Source organism: Lithobates pipiens, unplaced genomic scaffold (genome assembly GCF_037356315.1).
Source record: "Lithobates pipiens isolate NorthernLeopardFrog02 unplaced genomic scaffold, aLitPip1_a1.2 Scaffold_25, whole genome shotgun sequence".
NCBI classification, from domain to species: domain Eukaryota; kingdom Metazoa; phylum Chordata; class Amphibia; order Anura; family Ranidae; genus Lithobates; species Lithobates pipiens.
The window spans coordinates 97,869,671-97,889,574 of NW_027507787.1; the positions used below are offsets into that span (position 1 = coordinate 97,869,671).

General features: G+C 41.3%; 1 protein-coding gene across 2 annotated transcripts in view; it reads right to left on the bottom strand.

Annotated features, from left to right (window-relative positions):
* The window catches only part of ERCC1 (ERCC excision repair 1, endonuclease non-catalytic subunit), a 37,347-nt gene extending 21,895 nt beyond the window's left edge, over positions 1 to 15,452 (bottom strand). The window contains exons 1-5 of one of the 2 annotated variants that reach the window (XM_077454753.1): positions 15,301 to 15,452; positions 9,447 to 9,590; positions 9,087 to 9,206; positions 7,014 to 7,424; positions 3,506 to 3,609 (exon numbers count right to left, since the gene is read on the bottom strand). In XM_077454753.1, coding sequence (XP_077310879.1) covers positions 3,506 to 3,609; positions 7,014 to 7,424; positions 9,087 to 9,173 — 602 coding nt within the window. In that variant the 5' untranslated portion in view covers positions 9,174 to 9,206; positions 9,447 to 9,590; positions 15,301 to 15,452. The remainder of the gene's footprint in view (positions 1 to 3,505; positions 3,610 to 7,013; positions 7,425 to 9,086; positions 9,207 to 9,446; positions 9,591 to 15,300) is intronic. The other variant, XM_077454754.1, reaches the window with a different exon arrangement.
* Positions 15,453 to 19,904: the final 4,452 nt, after the last annotated feature.

Below are 19,904 nucleotides of genomic sequence, written 5' to 3' on the forward strand. Positions count from 1 at the left end.
ATATATATATATATATATATATATAATTATCTCTTTGTTTTCTTTCTTTCTCCTGTTCTTCGTTGTCTATGTGTGTTTTATGTTGTATATTGATGTTGGGTGGGGGTCGTGCCTGTGTATAGGCAATAGTCACTGTGAAAGTGGTGCTATTTTGCTTGATTGTTATTGTTTTGTCTCCATTTACCCTATACATTTACTATTAAGAATGTGTCCAGTTATAGAATATGGCAAAAAAATAGACAGGAGTAAGCCTCAGTGGAGGAATCCTTTCGATAGACTAATTACTCTTAAAAACGGGAGAAAATAAAAATAGATTGATTAACAAACCTGGTTAATCCGCTATAAAAGGACGTGTGACTGTGTGTTAATGATCGTCCGAGAAGAAGCTACACTAATAGCCAGCGAAACGCGTTGACGCTTGCATTGGTGGAGACAGGGGATGCAGCTTGGATAGCAGAGCGTTCTTTTCCGTAAACCGGCTACAAAGTATTCCATCTCTAAACAGATCACCGGAGACTCTGTTGGCTCATGCGGAGCATATTCGGTGAACTTTGACTGCACAGGACAACCACACTGATGAAAGCAATCTACTCTGAAAATAAGTGACCAGTGTTTTGGTCGGCCTGTGTGGGGCACACTTAGTGGACTTTGCCAAGTATTGGATCACAGCGCTTACGATATGCCCGCTAAGCGAGTTCTGAATGGCTGGATTCTTCTATTCCAACAGAGAATCAGACAATAGCGTCCTGGAGGGCTGTGGTAACGTATTGGAAATATATTTGAACAGTTAAAATCTGCCGATAAATCACTTGGATATTGCGGCGTCCATAGACTTAACTGAATTTAATAGCCTCCTGGTTCGATAAGGACTGTCTGATTGCAATACACTTGTCTTGTGTGGCTTTAGTTATAGCCTGTTAGTAGGAACTGACATTTGCACTGAAAATTTATTAAAACAAAGTAGCATGGTTTAAAACTGAAAATATATTCAAAAGGAACTTGGGCAAATTAATGCCGGTGAATGAACTTGCACTTTATATTTATACACAGTAAATGCTTTGCTACAAATCTAGTTAGAATCCAAGCTGATAGTAACAGATGTAGCGTAATCAGCCTATTTCTCCCCTTAGCTTGCTGTTGACTGCTTGTTAAATGTTTAAAAGACATTTTGAGTATTTCTCAATGTTCAATTTTTGGATAATATACAATAATTGGTTGCAGCAGCCAACAGCAGTTGATCCGGACCAGCGTCATCTTTGTGTTTGTTGTGTGTGTTATTTATGTATGTCCTGTTGGTAGTCTGTCTTCTATGGTATAGGTACTGTCTATTTATATGTATATGGGTATTCTTTTTGAATTTCTCTTGGTTTTTATTAATTTAATTGTGGTTAATAATGAAATTAGATATATAAAAATATAATATTTGAATAAATTAACCTTATTCTGAACTATTTTTTGGTGCCTAAAGTAACCCCTTTTGCAGTCTGTGTCTATCGAACTGGGTTTTTTCTTTTTCTATATGCTATTTGGTTACGGCGCCAATACCTTAATTAAGGATGAATGACTCAATTTGGGGTCGAATAAAAGTGACCCTTTATTAGTGGACAAACTTGCACCTCTTCCCCTTTCCCCTTTTCCTAAAATTTATTTAGTTGCAAGTAAGTTACACAGAACTATAAATGCCCTGTGTGACAGTGTTGAATGGCCTGGAGCTGTCATGTGAAGTGAGTCACATAGTCCTCTATACCTAAAAGTACAGTTTACCGGTATTTACTTTTACACTGCTTGACCTGTACAGTCTGAAGGGGAATATTTTGCTCAGCCAATACTCCTGTTCACAAATCTAGCAGTTTCCTCACCCTCAACGTTGTCGCTTCTCTTTTTATATGTGGATGATATGTATATGGGTATGGGTATTCTTTATGAATTGCTCTTGGTTTTTATTAATTTAATTGTGGTTAATAATGAAATATATAAAAATATAATATTTGAATGAATTAACCTTATTTTGAACTATTTTTTGGTGACTAAAGTAACCCCTTTTGCAGTTCGTGTCTATCGAACTGCGTTTTTACTTGCAACTAAAGCTGGCCATAGATTGATCAAAAAATAAATAAAAAAATCTGACAAATACATTCCCCCCCATCTACACAATCGGGCTCAATGAATGAATCCTTCAAGCTGTACGATTGTATTCTAACAGCAGAGACTCCTCTGCTGTCAAAGTACACTGACCCAATCGGCTGCAGTGCTGATCAAACACAAATTTTCCAACGTTCCCGTTTGTAAAATAAGGATGGCCTCTAAAAGCAGTACAATTAGGTATATGTAATAGAACAGGGGTTGTACCATCATCCAAAATTTAATGAAATAAGGGGTTTGGGAGCCTGGTCCCCAGCCAGGACTACCCAAGGAGGGAGGGAGAAGATAGTGGACTATCTTGGTACAATAAAAAAAAAAAAAAAAAAAAAAAAAGGAGATACACTAGAGCATATAAACAATCATATAAAATTTAGAAAAAGTTTAATACAGGACAAAGACAGTCAGCAGTAAATTAAAATCATAGGGGACTTTGTCATGAACAGTGTTTCAACTAGTTTCACGGACTGGGCTGCTTCATCAGGAAAAACATCTGCGATTTAATAGACACAAGATCAATGATAATATAATCAATATATTATACAGTTCAGTGATATATATAATCACCGGTGAGGTCTCCCGCGGTGACTGGGGGAGAGTAATGCCACGTACACACGACCGGACTTTCCGGCAGAATAGGTCAGACAGAATAATTCCTTCGGATATTAAGATCGTGTATGGGATAATCCAATTGCTTTTCTTTAAAAAATTCCAATGGACCTAGAAATAGAACATATTTCAAATCTGTCCGATGGACTCAATTGCTATCAGGAAAACTGTTCGTCTGTATGCTGGTCCAACAGACCAAATACGATGCAAGGGAAGCTATTGGCTACTGGCTATTGAACTACCTTTTCTAGTCCCGTTGTACGTCATCACGTTCAAAACAAACAGACTTTTGTCCGTAACTCCGTCTAACCTTTTTCTGCCGGAAAGTCCGGTCATGTGTACGCGACATTACAAGTCAAGAGGCTGGAGTCTGGATAAAATGAGGTACATAAGGTAAGTGGGCCTAAAGATTTAATTAGAATAACAGGTGTAGGGAAAACCTGGTGAAATTGTGGCACTGTAATTTGTATTGTACCAAGATAGTCCACTTGCTTCCATCTTCCACCTTGGGTAGTCCTGGCTGGAGACCAGGATCCCAAACCCCTTATTTCATTCCCGTTTGTAAGAAGTCCATCATTGTATGCTATGGCAGCTTACGGTCAGACCATTAGCTGAAGCTAGAGCCACCATTTCTGGATGCAAACTGTCTGCGTACAGGGACTCTCAGAGTCCCCAATCGCCTGTAACCACTTGGCTGCGAGTCTTGATTCACAGTTCGGCAGTATAACAATGACATAAGATAGAAACAGCGACTCACCTAAGGAAGAGAGCACAGCAAGTGTCCCCCAACACGTAATCTGGTACAATTTCTCCAAACTCCCAAGGGATATTCCGGACGTGCTTAAGAAGTGGATTCCCCCTCTGTAGGAAACAGAAGCCTTCACATATCAAGGTTATAGATGGAGAAAACATTTTATAACTCATTAAGGGTTCATGCACAGGTTTCACTTCGGAAAATACATCAAACAAGTATGCGTGGGTAAACGCCAATGCAGTGGCATTTATAACAACACAAATGTATACTGTCATTCACTTGTAAGGCAGGCTGTACACAACATGTGTAGCTACCCAGGTGCAGAAAAATAACGTCAAGCATCTAAAATGCCTGTGTAAGTGCCGTGTGTATGAAGACACTGCCACCCTTTTACATCAATACAAATATTACTGGCAGGAAGATGTTTAATTTAACAGTCATGGTTTTGAGGATTTTAAAAAGGGAAACTGGAGCAGATAAGGCAAATACAAATATGGAAAGAACATAGAAATTCTACGTAGGGTGCTCTGGTGGAGCTAGAGGATGCCAACAACTGAGCCACTGTGTTGATTCGCAGAACTTAAAGTGGTGCCGTGAGCCTATAGAATTTCAAATTCTGCTGCGGGTCCACAGAATTCTAGTCATAATGTGAATGTATGTAGAGCAGATTTAAGTTTAGTTCTGGCTTAATTTGCACTCGCCCAGAGGATGTGACAGGGAGAGAAGGCTACTGGGGAGAGAAGCATGGTAGATTTTTAGATTAAAAACTAGATCGCCTCGGGGGTTAAACCTGAAGTGGGATCTGGACTTGCACTTACATTAACCACTTGCCAACCCCTTTAAGAAGCGGCACTGCGGGTGCGCATCGCCATGTTCTCCGATGTCCGCCAGGTGCCCACAATCGCATCACAGAGAGGTAGAATGGGGAGATACTTTTGTAAACAAAGTATTTCTCTGTTCTGCCTAGCGCAGTGTTTCTCAATTCCAGTCCTCATGGCCCACTAACAGGTCATGTTTTCAGGATTTCCCTCAGATGAAACAGCTGGGGTAATTACTAAGGCAGTGAAACTGATCAAATCACCTGTGCAAAATAATGGAAAGCCTGAAAACATGACCTGTTAGTGGGCCATGAGGACTGGAATTGAGAAACACTGGCCTAGCGAGAGGACAGAGATCAATGCTACCTGTGATCGAGAACGGTGAGCGTTGTCATGTGTTGAAGCCCATCCCCCCAGTTAGAATCACTCCCTAGGACACACTTAACCCCTTCATTGCCCCCTAGTGGTTAACCCCTTCACTGGCAGTGTCATTTACACAGTAATCAATGCATTTTTATAGCACTGTTCGATGTATAAATGACAATGGTCCCAAAAGCGTCCAATCTGTCCGCCATAATGTTGCAGTCCTGATAAAAATTGCAGATCGCTGCCATTACTAATAAAAAAATAATAATAAAAATGCCATAAAACTATCCCCTATTTTGTAGACGCTATAAATTTTGCGCAAACCAATCAATGTATTGTATGTCTTATTACGATTTTATTTTTTTACCAAAAATATGTAGTAATACATATCGGCCTAAACTAAGGTAAAAAAAATGTTTATATATATTTTTGGGGGATATTTATTAATTATAGCAAAAAATATTTTTTTTTTTCAAAAATGGTCACTCTTTTTTTGTTTATATCGCGAAAAACAAAAACCGCAGAGGCGATCAAATACCATCAAAAGAAAGCTCTATTTGTATTACAATGTTGCACGGCCGCGCAATTGTCAGTTAAAGTAAAGCAGTGCCGAATCGCAAAAAGTGCTCTGGTCAAGAAGGGGGCAAATCCTTCCAGGGCTGAAGTGGTTAAGAATGCCTCTCCTCTTCTCTCCTCTGTTCTGGTTTTTTTTTTCCCCACATACCTGGATTATTATTTTCATCTTTTTTATCTAATGTTTTTTGAATTTTATGGTGTGCTTTCTTATGCATATGTCTACACATGTATGAAAGTATGCACGTGTGTGTACATACATGTGCATATTATCCCTACAAGGTGTGTAAAGATTAGCGGCATACACATGGATCGCCCTATATGTATTGCAGCCGATTCTCTTTTTTGGATAATTGCTTGTGGTCAATTAAGACCATAAATGGGTGGAGTCTGTGATCTTTAGAGCTACTATTTATTTTAAAATTTTAGGTCTGTAATGTGGTTATGACTAAGGCCTTATAGGCTGAAACGCGTCATTTGACTTAATCTGCGTTTGTTCACTGTGGCTATTTAAAAAAATTAAGAAATTTTAAGAGCAGCAACTGGAGTGCGGATAATTTTTTTCCACATTAAAATTTGCACTGGGCCTGAGGTTTGCTTGCCAGTTTTTCCTGATCCCCAAGCATGACATTACCTTCATTGTTAAAGATTTAGAAAGTTAGGTGGAAAGGAGTACCCAGTGTCCAACAATATGCAAGCTGAAAGGTTAGTTAGAAGGTTTCTATTGAAAATAGAAAAAAGTGCATCAAGCCAACGCCAAGACTCTGACAGTTATAGTTCGTATTTTTTGCTATCAACACACCCGATTGGGAAACCTCCTCCTCTTTTAGCGTGCAACAGCAAGAAGGGGGGGGGGGGGGGGGGAGTCTTTGCTCCCTCAAAAACATGTTGGCTTGGTGTACTTGTTTCTATTTTCAATAAATGCCCTTAAACTTACCTTTCAACCTGCATATTATTGGACACCGGGTGCTCCATTCCAGCTACCTTTCTAAGTCTACGTGTGAAAACGACCACAAGGCCATACCAAAAGGCAGCAGCCCAAGCCCCAAGAGGGCTCACCGCCACTGCTCACAAACTGGGCACAAACCACTGGAAGGGACCGTCTCACCCATGCTATCACCCACCCACGACAAGCAACTGATCGAGTCAGTCCAGCGCGGTCTCCAACGCTAACAAGATAGAATACAGAGGCATCTACTGCCAATCTGCCTGACTTCAAAACTGACCACAAACAAGCATGCTGATAAGCCCTTAATACAACACTTGCTGCATGCTTAATTGTGTGCCAGTTTCTCAGAAAGTACTGAATTTGAAAGGTACTATCTAGTTAGTAGTCAACAGAACAGAAATGGGAAAATCTTCCAGTGGCAACTAGCTAAGAGGATTTGTTCTGGCTTCCTGTTGTGTTTCCAAGACAGGAAGTGAAGGACAATCTACCACATCGAACACAGACTAGCAGGGGTTTGAACGCTGCACTACTCTATCCCAAAGTTACAAAAACATTTGTTCCCGGAAAACTGCATGTAGTCTTGGATGCACAAGAATTTTTAAAAGGCATGAATGTACATTTCATGTGTTTAAATGAGGGGTTTTCTCTAATTTTCTTTCATTTGCATTTTCAGTTTAGTAGGGAGGTGGTATTTATTTCAGGAAAATGGGGAGGCAGCTTACAGGAGGGGCGGATTGGTTTCTAGGAGTAACACAGGCAGCTGTTCCTCTAGAGATGTTCATTTATGCAGCCCATTTTCTCTTACCTGTCGTGTGCTGACCACAATACAGCTCTTCCCACCAACTGACTTTACCATTGAGATGGCCGACGGTCCTCCAAAAGAACTGGCGACCTTCACAGGATCCCCCTTCCCGTTTTCAATCTTCTGTTCTGTCCCCAAACCTTCCTTCCCACTTAAAGACTTATCTTCTGAGCCCAAGACTTTATTCATGGTTTGAGGATATTGTTGCAGACTGGAAGACTCCTCCCGAATCTTCTGTTGTGAGACAAAATGCTCTACCAGAGGTTTGTGCTCAAGACCTGAAGTCTGCTTGACATCTGCATTCTTTTGTTCTGTGACCTTAGGCTCCCTTTTGAAAATATAATCAGCATAACTGCTGCCTGACACCACATCTGTGGATGAAACTGATGAAGGGGCATGAAACAAGGAACGTACCTGCCAGGCAAACAAAAAAAAATTTAGTTAAAAACCTGTGTTGATGGGCATTTGTTTGCTTCAAGCATTCTAGTAGACTTGTATGGGAGTGTGAAATGACTTACAGAGAACTCCGTAAGCCCCAGTGAAGATGTCCTTTTGGAGGAAACACATAGGGCAGACCCAAGTGATGACGTCATCACGCATGCCAGGGTGATCGATAGATGACTGTTGGTCGAGAGCCTAATTGCCTATATTTTAATGTACTTCGCTATGGGGATTCTCCTTGCTCTTTCCCCCGGTGTGAGTGATTGATGTGGCACCCAGATGTGAAATTTGTACTAGGCTGTTTGGAAGTATTGAGAGCTGCCTCTGGGACTGATCATTTATACCATCCATTCATCGTGGTTTATCCCATAAGCGCTGTTAGACCTATTTTCATCCAAGGTCTAATTCTCCTGTAAGCAGCGGTGTGAATCTTTGGTGGCCGGTACAGAGCGGTGGTGTGTCATAAGAATCATTCACACTGTTTGGTGGACGTTAATATAAATGTGACATACACACTGGGGACTTTATATGATATGTATTTGGTTAAGTTGATTATTTAATTTAGTCTTTATTGATTTTATTTTTAATAATTTGCGGATCCGTCAAGGAATTCTGAAAGAATTTAGAAGCATCTTAAACTAATGCCATTGACACGTACTCGAAAAGGACCCCTTTACAATTACCACTGCAAAGCTTTACAGAAGTATAAGTGTTTTTTTTTTTTTTTTGCAGGTAGGTGTACCAGTGATGCTAACACTTTGGTGGGCTTTTGAGGGAGCTGCTCATGTCAAGACCTTAACTAGTCCATTTTTGTGGACCCACAACTGCAGTCTGAATCCCTACCACAAACTCACTTTTGCCCCTGCTAGTACAAACTACTTGACCTGCAGAGTAATTTAAACAAGGTTGCTGCAGCTTGGAAGGTGGTCATTTGCAGGTCAAATGCACCTATTAACGATCTCAGAAGCATCTCAAACTGATCTCCAATCTAGGCTAAATACACCTAAAAACACTTGCCATTTTCCCTTTGACCCATAACCTTGAAGAAAATTTCCAGGAATTGAACCCCTTTCTAAAATGTGTCGGATTCTATGGGCCATGTCCAATAAAGTGTTTGCCACTTCATGGACTTATCTCTTTAAACATACAACTTACATTTTTACTGATCACCAGGAGCATAGACAATCGCTGTACTTCAGACACTCTGACCTTCTGGTTTCAGCTCTTGCAGAGTCACATGCAGCAGCTGTCTTCCCCCCCACCCCAACGAATGCAAAGCCTTCTGTGAATGGACAGCGGAGGGGAGAGGCAGGAGGAGCTACTGCTGTGTGAAATATTAGCATCTCTCCTGCCGGAGCACTGGGAGTACAGTGATGGCCATACTCCCAGCGCTTAGTAAAATTATCAGTTGTAAATAAAAGAGTCCATGAGGCGGTGTGCACCTTGTTGGATTTAACTCATACTAAGCCAGCTCATTTTAGAAAGTGGCTGAATTCCAAGAGCTCGGCGTTAAAAAGTATGCTTCTGATCTCTATAGAAGCAGGGCAGGGAAACCACTATTACATCATGAAGGAAGAATAAAAGTCTATGAATTTATATACAGCTCACAAAGTGTAAGCCTTTTTGCAGGCTCACCGGAATGGTCTCTGGCTCCTGAGATGGAATAATGAACCTTTTATTCCCCCCAGCTGCTGGCTTCTGTTCTTCTTTTTGCCCTTCCATCTTGTGACTTAGTCAGAGGGAGCTGATCAGCACCTAGACAAGCAAAAACAGAAAACATTTACTGTACAGTACACGCTCATTATTAAAGCTCTGTTTTACATTTACAATATGGAGAGTGCAGCAGAAGGTGTGAGACCTTCGTTCTTGGTGTCACAACAGGTGCAGCATAAGGAAATGGATTATGCCACTGGTGACCCATATAGAAAAAAATAAATAAAAATTAACAACTAGTGAGTGGTTTAAACAAACAGCAATCACACACAACCAAGGTACCAGTTTTGAGTGGATTTAGCCTCTAAACTTGCAGTTTTCATCAAGAAACTCTAGAAGCTCCCAATCTCATGGCTTCTTCATATAAAAGTTGGGTTATCATGTGCTTAATAAATTTGACCAATTCAGTTTCTATTTCGGGGTACTCTGGAAGATAAAAGCACAAAAGAAAATCAGTCAAACCTCAGATAATGCCTGCAGTAGTTGATAGACTTGACATAGGAAACTGGCATCTATGCCAACACTAATGTATCTGACCAACCATTATAAGACATTTCCTTTTGGACCGAAACACCTCTGCAAGCAGATGCATTACCACAAGTCACATTGCTTACATTAGTGCAGACAGTGGCTCTCAAGAATGCAGATTGAGGGGCTCCAGAATGGCTATGATAAATGGAATTTTCAGTTTTCTGCTGCATAGTTATTACCGGATTGGGTTCTGGAGTTCAGAGACTTCAATGAGTCTTGGGAGGGAGGAAGCCTCTAACCCTGTGTCCAGGTCTTACCGGAGACCAACAGGCTGAGTGTGCAGGTATGCACAGCCCTTATAATCAAGGGGCTGTCTATAGTTCAGGGCTCCACCTGGGAGACAGGAGGTCCCCACCCAGAAGTCATGGGCTATTGCACAGGAGGGAGAACATTCTATCATTATGTTCGACATAATGATAGAAACCCCTGTGAGTGTAACCTCATTGGAACTTTTACTTCTCCTTTAACCAGTTCTGCACATGCAGGCTGGATTATGTACATGTATGCCACCAGCTGATGCCATCACGTGATCACAATGTAAACAACTGTTATGAATGGGTTTCATTCATAACAGCTGTGCTTAGTATTGAAATGCTATGATTGACCCACAGCTATCACATGGTACCTAAGCCAATCACAACACACTGTACCTAGCAGTGGGCCAATCAAAGCACACAATAGTAATCAACTGTTGATGAATAACCCATAAAAAAAAAAAAAAAAAAAAAAAAAAAAAAATATATATAAATATATATATTTTAATCCCTGATCAACCCCCAGCATAGTACAGTGCCACTATAGTGACACTGAATTACTCTGATAAAAGTATGTAAAAAAAATAATTTTTTTTTTAAATTAAAGAAAAACCTGTTAAAAAGAGAAAAAAGAATGAATGCTTGATTTTTTAACATATTGTCAGTATCCCTGATCACCACATTAGTCATATGATGTTGTACTGCACTGGTGACAGTAAGCAAAAAAAAAAAAAACTCAGAAAAACAATAAAAATGTATTTAATTTCCTAATATTCCCAAAAATCGTGACAAAAATTTGCAACTTCAAAAAAAAAAAAAAAACTTGCTATGGCTCTTACTAAACACCTCGTACTGTCTACATTTGGGGAATATTTATACTGTCCTGGCATTTTACGGACCTCAGAAATGAGATAGACCGTCATTACATCATCATCAATCGCTCTCTTCCTCTAATGGCTTGTGCAGCATGCGCGGCGACTTGTATAGGTATGGGGCGTGGTCACAGAGTGATGTCACGCGGTGACTCCGCCCCTTATGATGTCACAGCCCCAGCATGCCACAGGGATTTGATGTCACAAGGGGTGGGGTCACCGTGTCACATCATCCAGCGACCACGCCCCATTCCTATATAAGTCACTGCGCATGTCGCACAAGCCATTACAGAGGAAGAGAGCATTGTGTCAACATCAGAAGAAAGAAAGAAGACAGAAGAAGGAAGAAGGGCGGAGAATAACAGGCTCCTCAGCTAGTAAAAGAGCTGCAAGAAGATAGCAGAGGAGCCGGCAGAAGAGCAGGAGACGACGCCGGAGAGCAGGAGAAGAGGCCTTCCACAAAGCACCCACTCCCCCCCCCCCCCCATGTTGAGGGCATGTGGCCTGGTACGGTTCAGGAGGGGGGAGCGCTCGTTCGTCCCCCATCCCCTTTCCTGACCGGCTGGGCTATGTGCTTGGATAAGGGTCTGGTATGGATTTTGGGGGGACCCCCACGCCGTTTTTTCAGCATGGGGGGTTCCCCTTAAAATCCATACCAGACCGAAGGGCCTGGTATGCTCCCCAAGGGGGAACCCATGCCGTTTTTTTATTTAAAATTTGGTGTGGAGTTCCCCCTCGAGGGCTGATTGTTCTCCGATTGGCCACGGCTAAAGTCGCCTGGCCTGGGGTGACTTAAAGTCATGTTGTAAGTCGCCCCAAGTCATGTTGAAGTCGTTCCTAGTCGCGCTGTTATTCATACTCAAGTCGTGTCTAAGTTGCCTCCAAAAGTCGTGCTGGAAGTCGTGTTGCTCCTGTGTGAATGGACTCTTTTGCTCAAAGAAGCTCAACAGATTACAAAAAATGTACAATAGCTCAGTGGGGAGATCGCTGGACTAACCTCACATGTTTAGTACAGCGGCTCCTGACTGGAGCGGTCAGTCGTGGGTTGCACAAACAAAAACTGTATCGTGTACCCAGCTTAACGTGATTGTAAGAGTCCATTCACACAGGGGTGACTTTGGATCTGACTTGAAGTCGCCCCTAGTCACCTCAAGTCACGCGGCATGATAAAATGTAAATGTAAAAATGTAAGTGAATGGAGTCTTCTTAATGCACACTACTGAAGTCACTCCTACTTCACAAAAGGTTCCTGTACTACTTCAATCCAACTTCTAGGCAACTGGTACCCATTGATTTCAATGGAAGTTGCCTCTAAGTCGGATCCCCTGTCTTAACTGAAGGGGAAGTAAAGATTGTTTTCTAGGCAAACCCCTCCCTCCCACAGAGCTGATTATTATCTGATTGGTCACTGGCAAAGTCCCTTGTCCTGGAGCTGGAGACAACGTCAAGTTGCATTGTAAGTTGCCCCAAGTCGCGCTGTGATTCATACTCAAGTCGTGTCCAAGTTGCCTCCCAAAGTCCGGCATAGATAGGTGGAACTCCGCTTTAACACAAAGGGGTTTGAATGGCTATCAAAGCGAAGTTCCACCTGTTTTTTAGTTTATTAAAAGTCAGCAGCTACAAAAAGCTTAGCTGCTGACTTTTAATAAACAGACACTTACCTGCCCCATGGTCCAGCCTTGTGGCTGCCCGGAGGCTAGCTCCTCTCCCCCTCCTCTCCGCCGTCGTGGTAACTGTAGGCATCCGGCCATGACAGCTTACGGCTTCATGGCCGGGCACGCACTGCGCTCTCCTATTGAGCAGCCCGAGTTGTGTCCCAGAAGATTGCTGGCAGAGAGGGCTGCCTACGGTGAAGAGTCATCGCCTAGGAAGTGGGACAGGAAGTACCACGAAAAAAGGGTACACCCCCACCCCCCCAAAAAACTGACATGCCAAATGTGGCATGTCAGGGGGCGAGGAGTGCTTAAAGCAGAGGTTCCACTTTTGGGTTAAAGGTAACCTTCCTCACCTGTGATCGGTTTGCTTGTAATTAGTGTGTGTGTGTGTGTGTGTATAAAAGGTCAATGAGTTTCTGGACTCCTGACAGACCCTTGCATCTTTCATCCAGTCCTGCACTGACATTTCTGGATTCTGAGTCATGGGGAAAGGAAAAGAATTGTCAACGGATCTGTGGGAAAAGGTAGTTGAACTGTATAAAACATGAAAGGGATATAAAAAGATATCCAAGGAATTTAGAATGCCAATCAGCAGTGTTCTAACTCTAACCAAGAAGTGGAAAATGAGGGGTTCTATTAAAACCAAATCACGGTCAGGTAGACCAACTAAAATCTCAGCCACAACTGTCAGGAAAATTGATCAGGATGCAAAGAAAAACCCACAAATAGCTTCAGGTGAAATACAGGATTCTCTGAAAACATATATGTTTTAAGATGCACAATAAGGAGGTACTTGAAAAAAGATGGGCTGCATGATCGAGTCGCCTGAAGAAAGCCATTACTATGCAAATGCCACAAAGTATCCCGCTTACAATACACCACCGAGACAAGCCTCAAACCTTCCGGCACAAAGTCATTTGGAGTGATGAGACCAAAATTTAGCTTTCTGGCCACAACCAAAAACGCTACATTTGGAGAGAAGTGAACAAGGCCTATGATGAAAGGTACACCATTCCTACTGTGAAACACGGAGGTGGATTGCTGATGTTTTGGGGATGTGTGAGCTACAAAGGCACAGGAAATTTGGTCAAAATGAATGGCAGGATAAATGCAGTATGTTATCAAAAAATACTGGAGGAACATTTGCATTCATCAGCCAGGAAGCGGAGCATGGGACGTACTTTGTACATTCCAACATGAAAATGATCCAAAACACAAGGCCAAGTCGACCTGTCATTGGCTACAGCAGAATAAAGTGAAGATTCTGGAGTGGCCATCTCATTCTCCTGACCTCAATATCATTGAGCCACTCTGGGGAGATCTCAAATGTGCAGTTCATGCAAGACAGGCCAAGAATTTACAGGAACTGGAGGCTTTTTGCCAAGAGGAATGGGCAGCTTTACCATCTGAGAAGATAAAGAGCCTCATCCACAAAATACTTCAAGCTATCATTGATGTTAAAGGGGGCAATACACAGTATTAAGAACTGGGGTATGTAAACTTTTGATCAGGGTCATTTGGATAGTTTCTGTTATCATTATAATTTGAAAAGAATAAACACAGAGGATTGATAATAAATGGCTTCAGCCAAACACTAACCATGAGTGAAAGAAACGTTTTTGTGTTATCATTCATATTTTCTGAAAAACGGGCAAGAAATCATACATTCTACCAAGGCGTGTACCCTTATGGGCACGTGTATATATGTATATATGTATATATATATATATATATATATATATATATAGATAAATAAAAGGGATTGTGAAGTGAATTCTTTTTTTTTTTTAAATAACAAACATGTTATACTTACCTCCACTGTGCAGCTCGTTTTGCATAGAGTGGCCCCGAACCTGCTCTTCTGGGGTCCCTCGGCGGCTGTCTCTTCTTCCTCCCTCAGATGCTTCTCACATTCATGCGAGCTCCCTCGCATGGTGAGAAGCACCTGCGGGCGCACTCCCGTGATACAACCAGCGGCTATAGCCGCTGGCTGTATCACACGGTCCCGCCCCCGGCGCTCCGCGGCAGTGGATGTGATTGACAGCAGCACAAGCCAAAGGCTGCGCTGCTTTCCATCCATCCACTCCAGCCAATCAGCGGCCAAGCTGAACGGTGGAAAGGATGTCGGGGGCGAGTGCGGGACTTTCGAGGGGTCAGGTAAGTAAAACGGGGGGGCTGGGGGCGCAGGCAGTGTCAGATGTTTTTTCACCTTAATGCATAGAATGCATTAAGGTGAAAAAACATTTACCTTTACAACCCCTTTAAGTCTGTTTACATCTGCCTGTCCATAGAGCTGCATGGACCTTCCGATCAGGTCCACCTGAAAAACAGACAGTCAGACCCGATCAGAAAATCTACGTGAAAGGATCCAAAGAAAACAAAAAAAAACAAAAAAGGAAAAAAGTAGCAACAAAAAAGCCTTTCCCTTCCTCCTATTCTTGGGTGCACGCTGCCTGCAGCACATTCTCAGTGCACTGCACCCTCCCAGCATCTATTAAGTGTCAAAAATGTGCAGAAGTGACATCATCTTTTCAGAAAAAAGGGCAGAGAAGATGGCGGCTTAGGAGCAGAAATCGCAGAGCTGTCAGCGCGGTAGGAGGGCAAAAACCACAAAAGAAAAATTCGCTATGCACACTTTCACATTATGGCCAAAGCTACAGCAGCTCACTTTTACTATAATACCACTTTAAACATAAAATAATGACAATACAACCTGTATAGTCTGGGTGTGCCTTCATAATATCACAAATAGCATATGAGGATCACATTCTGTACAAGAGCCTCACTACAGGAACACAAAATCCCCACATCTGTTTATATTTACCATTTTTAGGTGATCTGATCATCGGAGTCCTCAGATATTTAAAAAGTTATGTCCAGCAGTCAGGGACTTCTAGCATTTCCAGGGCAAAAGGAAGTCAGAGGAGCAGTGCAGGCTGGGAAATGTAGTTATAGTGGAACGTCAGCCATGTTGGTACACTGAACAGAAGCTTGAACGTCGGCCATGGTACACCCATACATAGTATGCTACAGAACTGACATTGTAATGCGGAGGTTTGACCACTAGGTGTCATTGTTTCACGAAATACAAACTGTTATGTCCAAAGCATGGCAATGTCATGTGTTATTTTTTTTAAATGTAGTAATTATAATGTAAATAATAATATAATATGTATATTATTATATTATAATATATGTATTATAAAAGGTGTCATTGTTTCACTAAATCTAAACCATTAGGATCAAAGCACGACATGTATTATTTTGTAACTTACTATTTTGTAAATGTGTTATTATGTGATATATATATATATATATATATATATATATATATATATATATATATATATATATATATATATTATAATAATCTATATGTCCCCTGACCCCCACGCCATTTTTATACTACATGTGATACCGCCAGCAAAACCCTGGTGGTAAATATCGCATGTTTTTTTACTCTCTAGTCCGTTTGTGAATTGGACTTAAAGTGATTGTAAAGTTTAAAAAAATAAAAATAAAAAAAATAACCAACATGTTATACTTAATTGTTTTGTGGAGTGGTTTTGAACAAAGCAGCCTGGATCCTCCTCTTCTCGGGTCCCTCTTCTGTGCTCCTGACCTCCTGTCGAGTGCCCCCACAGCAAACAGCTTGCTATCGGGGCACGAGAGGACCATTTTCAGCCTCCCATGGCTGAGAATATGATTTTGGCCGCCAAGGATGGTTTTCAGCCTCCAATCCCAGGAGTGCGATTTTGGCTTCCTTGGACCATTTTCGGTCTCCCAGGGCCAGGAGTGGGATTTGGGCTTCCAAGAACCATTTTCAGCTTCCTTCTACCACCTATATGATCTAACTTGTACTTAGCAATTCTCAGGGTGCTCTAGTCCAGTCACATGGCTCTTCTCTTTCTACTAGCAGCAGCTTCAGGGGAGAGGAGGGACAGCCGATAATGGATGCCCTATAGTAAGCTTATGGGTGACATCACCGCCCAGGCATTAAATCCATTTTCGGCACTCTCTCCTAACTGAGGTCAGCTGCTTTGGAGATCATGTGACAAGAACGCCACACTCTGAGAATAGGTAAGTATATGCATCTTTCTAGAGGGTAGTTAAAAAGGGGATGGGAGCCCTTTTAAGCTTAGTCCATTCTAGCCTGAAATTCCACTTTTAGCTATTCTACAAAAATAGAAGATTGTATTGCTAGATTATAATTAAAATGATTATATTACATTATTATAATATTATTATATAATAGTATTAATAATAATGATATCATATTAATTATTATTAATATTATATATAATATTATTATATGTAATTGCTATTTTAATATTTTATTATAGGTAATTATTATATTACATATTAATGTAAAACCAAAAGGAATGACCCCCAATGGGTCCACAACTTCTGGGACATAGATTACCGCTTTATTTAATATAATTGAACTGAATAACCAAATGTAAAAGTTAGATTTTTTTATTATAACAACTTCATAAAAACATCCAAGACATTTAAAATATTGTATATTATGGCTTCATGAAATGAAAATCTGATCTGAGTTGGAGTGTAGTTGGCATTATGAGGCTCACAGGATTTATTTGTTTACCCATAACTGATTTTTTTGCATATTGAGTGGGTTCTTTCCGCATTTCATATACTCCACCTTAGGAGGTCCTCTCTTAAGATTATTTTGCATGTCCTCCTTTGCTTATGTTTATGGATTGCCTCAACCAGCATCCTGCTGTGTATCATACCCTGGGTATATTCTCCTTTTTCTTTTCTAGAGGTTTGTTAACCGTATTACAAGCCTGTGTTGTTTTTTTTTGAAGATCGTTGGTCTCTGGTCCACCCATCCCTTTAGATTGTTGCCTTGCATCGCCTTTTATATGTCGGTATATGCTATTTACTTCATTAATGCAGTAATACCATCTAGATACATATTGTATATTCATCTGATATATGTTGGAAATTAATTATGCCAGTTTTTTATATTTTTTAGACCGTTAGACATAAAAAAGTTATTTCTCTTTCGTTCATTGACAGACACAGCCTTCTTATTCAGAACCATAGGGTTATATCACCCCCTACAGGAGTAGGACACTAGGCAGACAAAAAGACTTGGCTACGCCTATGGGCAGTCCTAGGTGATATACACCCCCCTCTCTGCTACAGGCCTTCAGTTATGTAACAAGCAGTATCAGAAGTATTAAAAACTCTATAGAGGGGCGGGTACTGTGTCTGTCAATGAACTGATTGAAATAGATTTTATGGTAAGTCAAAAATCCTATTTTCTCTTTCGTTCATTGACAGATGCAGCCTTCTTATTCAGAACCATAGGATTATATCACCCCCTACAGGAGTAGGACACTAGGCAGACAAAAAGACTTGGCTACTCCCATGGGCAGTCCTAGGTGAAATACACCCCCCTCTCTGCTACAGGCCTTCAGCCATCATCCGAGGGAATTGGCCTTGCACACCTTAGTCAGGGTGTATTTGGTGGCCACTGAGTCTTTTCGAAAGGTCAGACTCTCTGTTTGTGATCACGGACGGGCCAAAAAAGGGGCTATCTGCTTCCTCAGCGACCATCTCTAGATGGGTCAGGCAGACAGTGACTCAGGCCTATGCTATCAAGGGTCAGGTTCCTCCCTTCCCAGTGAAGGCGCACTCGACTCGGGCGCTGGGTGCCTCCTGGGACTCCTGGGCCTTCCGTCATCAGGCGTCAGTAACGCAAGTTTGCAAGGTGGCCACCTGGTCGTCGGTGCACACTTTCACAAAATTTTACAAAGTGGATGTGCTGGCATCTGCGGATGCTTCTTTTAGCCGCAAGGTTCTGCAGGCTGCGGTCTAGAGCGTTTTTTCCCTTGTGAATGTTTTATTTTGCTGGTCAGGTGGGCTCCAGGTTGTTTTCACTGAGCTCCAGGTTGTCTGGTTGGCCTGGGGTTTATTTGTTTTTGTTGGCTGCCCCACCCCTCATGTTTGGCACTGCTTTGGGACATCACCATGTTGCGGAATCGGAGGAGATAACGTGTTATTTATTATTGGCCTTGGAGTATTGCTTTGACATTATTTTTTTGGTTGAATAATAATGATTTGATTTGGTATATTTTCTATATTTTTGGATGCATAGAATGCACTTTTTGGTTAAGATCTATTGGCATGTCTAATTTTATTTGTTTTATTTTTTTAATGCACAATAAAACATTTTTGGAGAATAACACTTGGCTATGTGTTTTACTTCAAATAACAGTTTGGGAGTAGGCTGTTACATTTAAAAAAAATACAATGTAAAATTGACAAGGGACAACAACATAGTTACATAGTTAATAAGGTTGAATAAAGACACCAGTCCATCCAGTTCAACCTGAGTGAGTGTCTACAATTGTCCCTATCCCTGTACATTGCACACTCGTGTCTGTCCCTACCCTCAAGGAGCCCACAAAATAGTTGTATCTTTTTATATATTTTTTGGGGATATTTATTAGAGAAAAAAGTAAAAAATAATGTGTTTTTTTCAAAATTGTTGCTATTTTTTTGTTTATAGCGCAAAAAATAAAAAACGCAGGGGTGATCAAATACCACCAAAAGAAAGCTCTATTTGTGGGAAAAAAGATGTCAATTTTGTTTGGGAGCCATGTCACACGACCACGCAATTGTCAGTTAAAGCAACAGTGCCGAATCGTAAAAAGTGCTCTGGTCAGGAAGGAGGTACATTCTTCCAGGGCTGAAGTGGTTAAGGGAATCCAGACCTCTTTTAAAAACTGCATCCATCCTTTTTTTCTTTATAGGCAATTTCTCAAGATCTTTAAATACTAGGTCCCTGAAAACTTCCCCGATGGAGCTGAATGGCTTGGAGGGTTGAACAGCGAGGCATTTGACAGAGTGGTATGTTGAAACTCAGATGGAATCATAGTCCTACGAATAGGATTAGAGATAATATATCTCTGTACATTGATTTTCCGGATGTACTTATGGATATCCATATAAGTTTAAAATGTATTTAAGGGGCGGGGAGGGGCAAACTTCAGGCCATGATTCAGTACAACCTTCTCTTCATGAGAAAGAAAAGCTGTACTCAAGTTGAATAGTCCATTGCCTGCTAGACCCTCCTTCTTTTTGACCTTGTCCTCCTCCCCCCTCTGGTCCCTCATGTGGTTCTATGTTTCTTTTTAGACTTGATCCCTCCGTGAGAAAAAAATATGATTATATAAATGGTGACTGGTAGATTGGGTAGGTGTATAATGATAATCTTCCTAATATTCATTACCACCATTGTCCCTTTCATATGCATATGGAGCCCTTGGAGAAAAATGCCTCTCTATAGAGGAGGTGCAAACCTATTATGGGTGTAGACAGGCTCATGGTGCAAAGGACGGCCACCTCCTCTATTGCCCCTTCTGGGGCCTCCTCTACCTCTAGAATTGTTTTTAG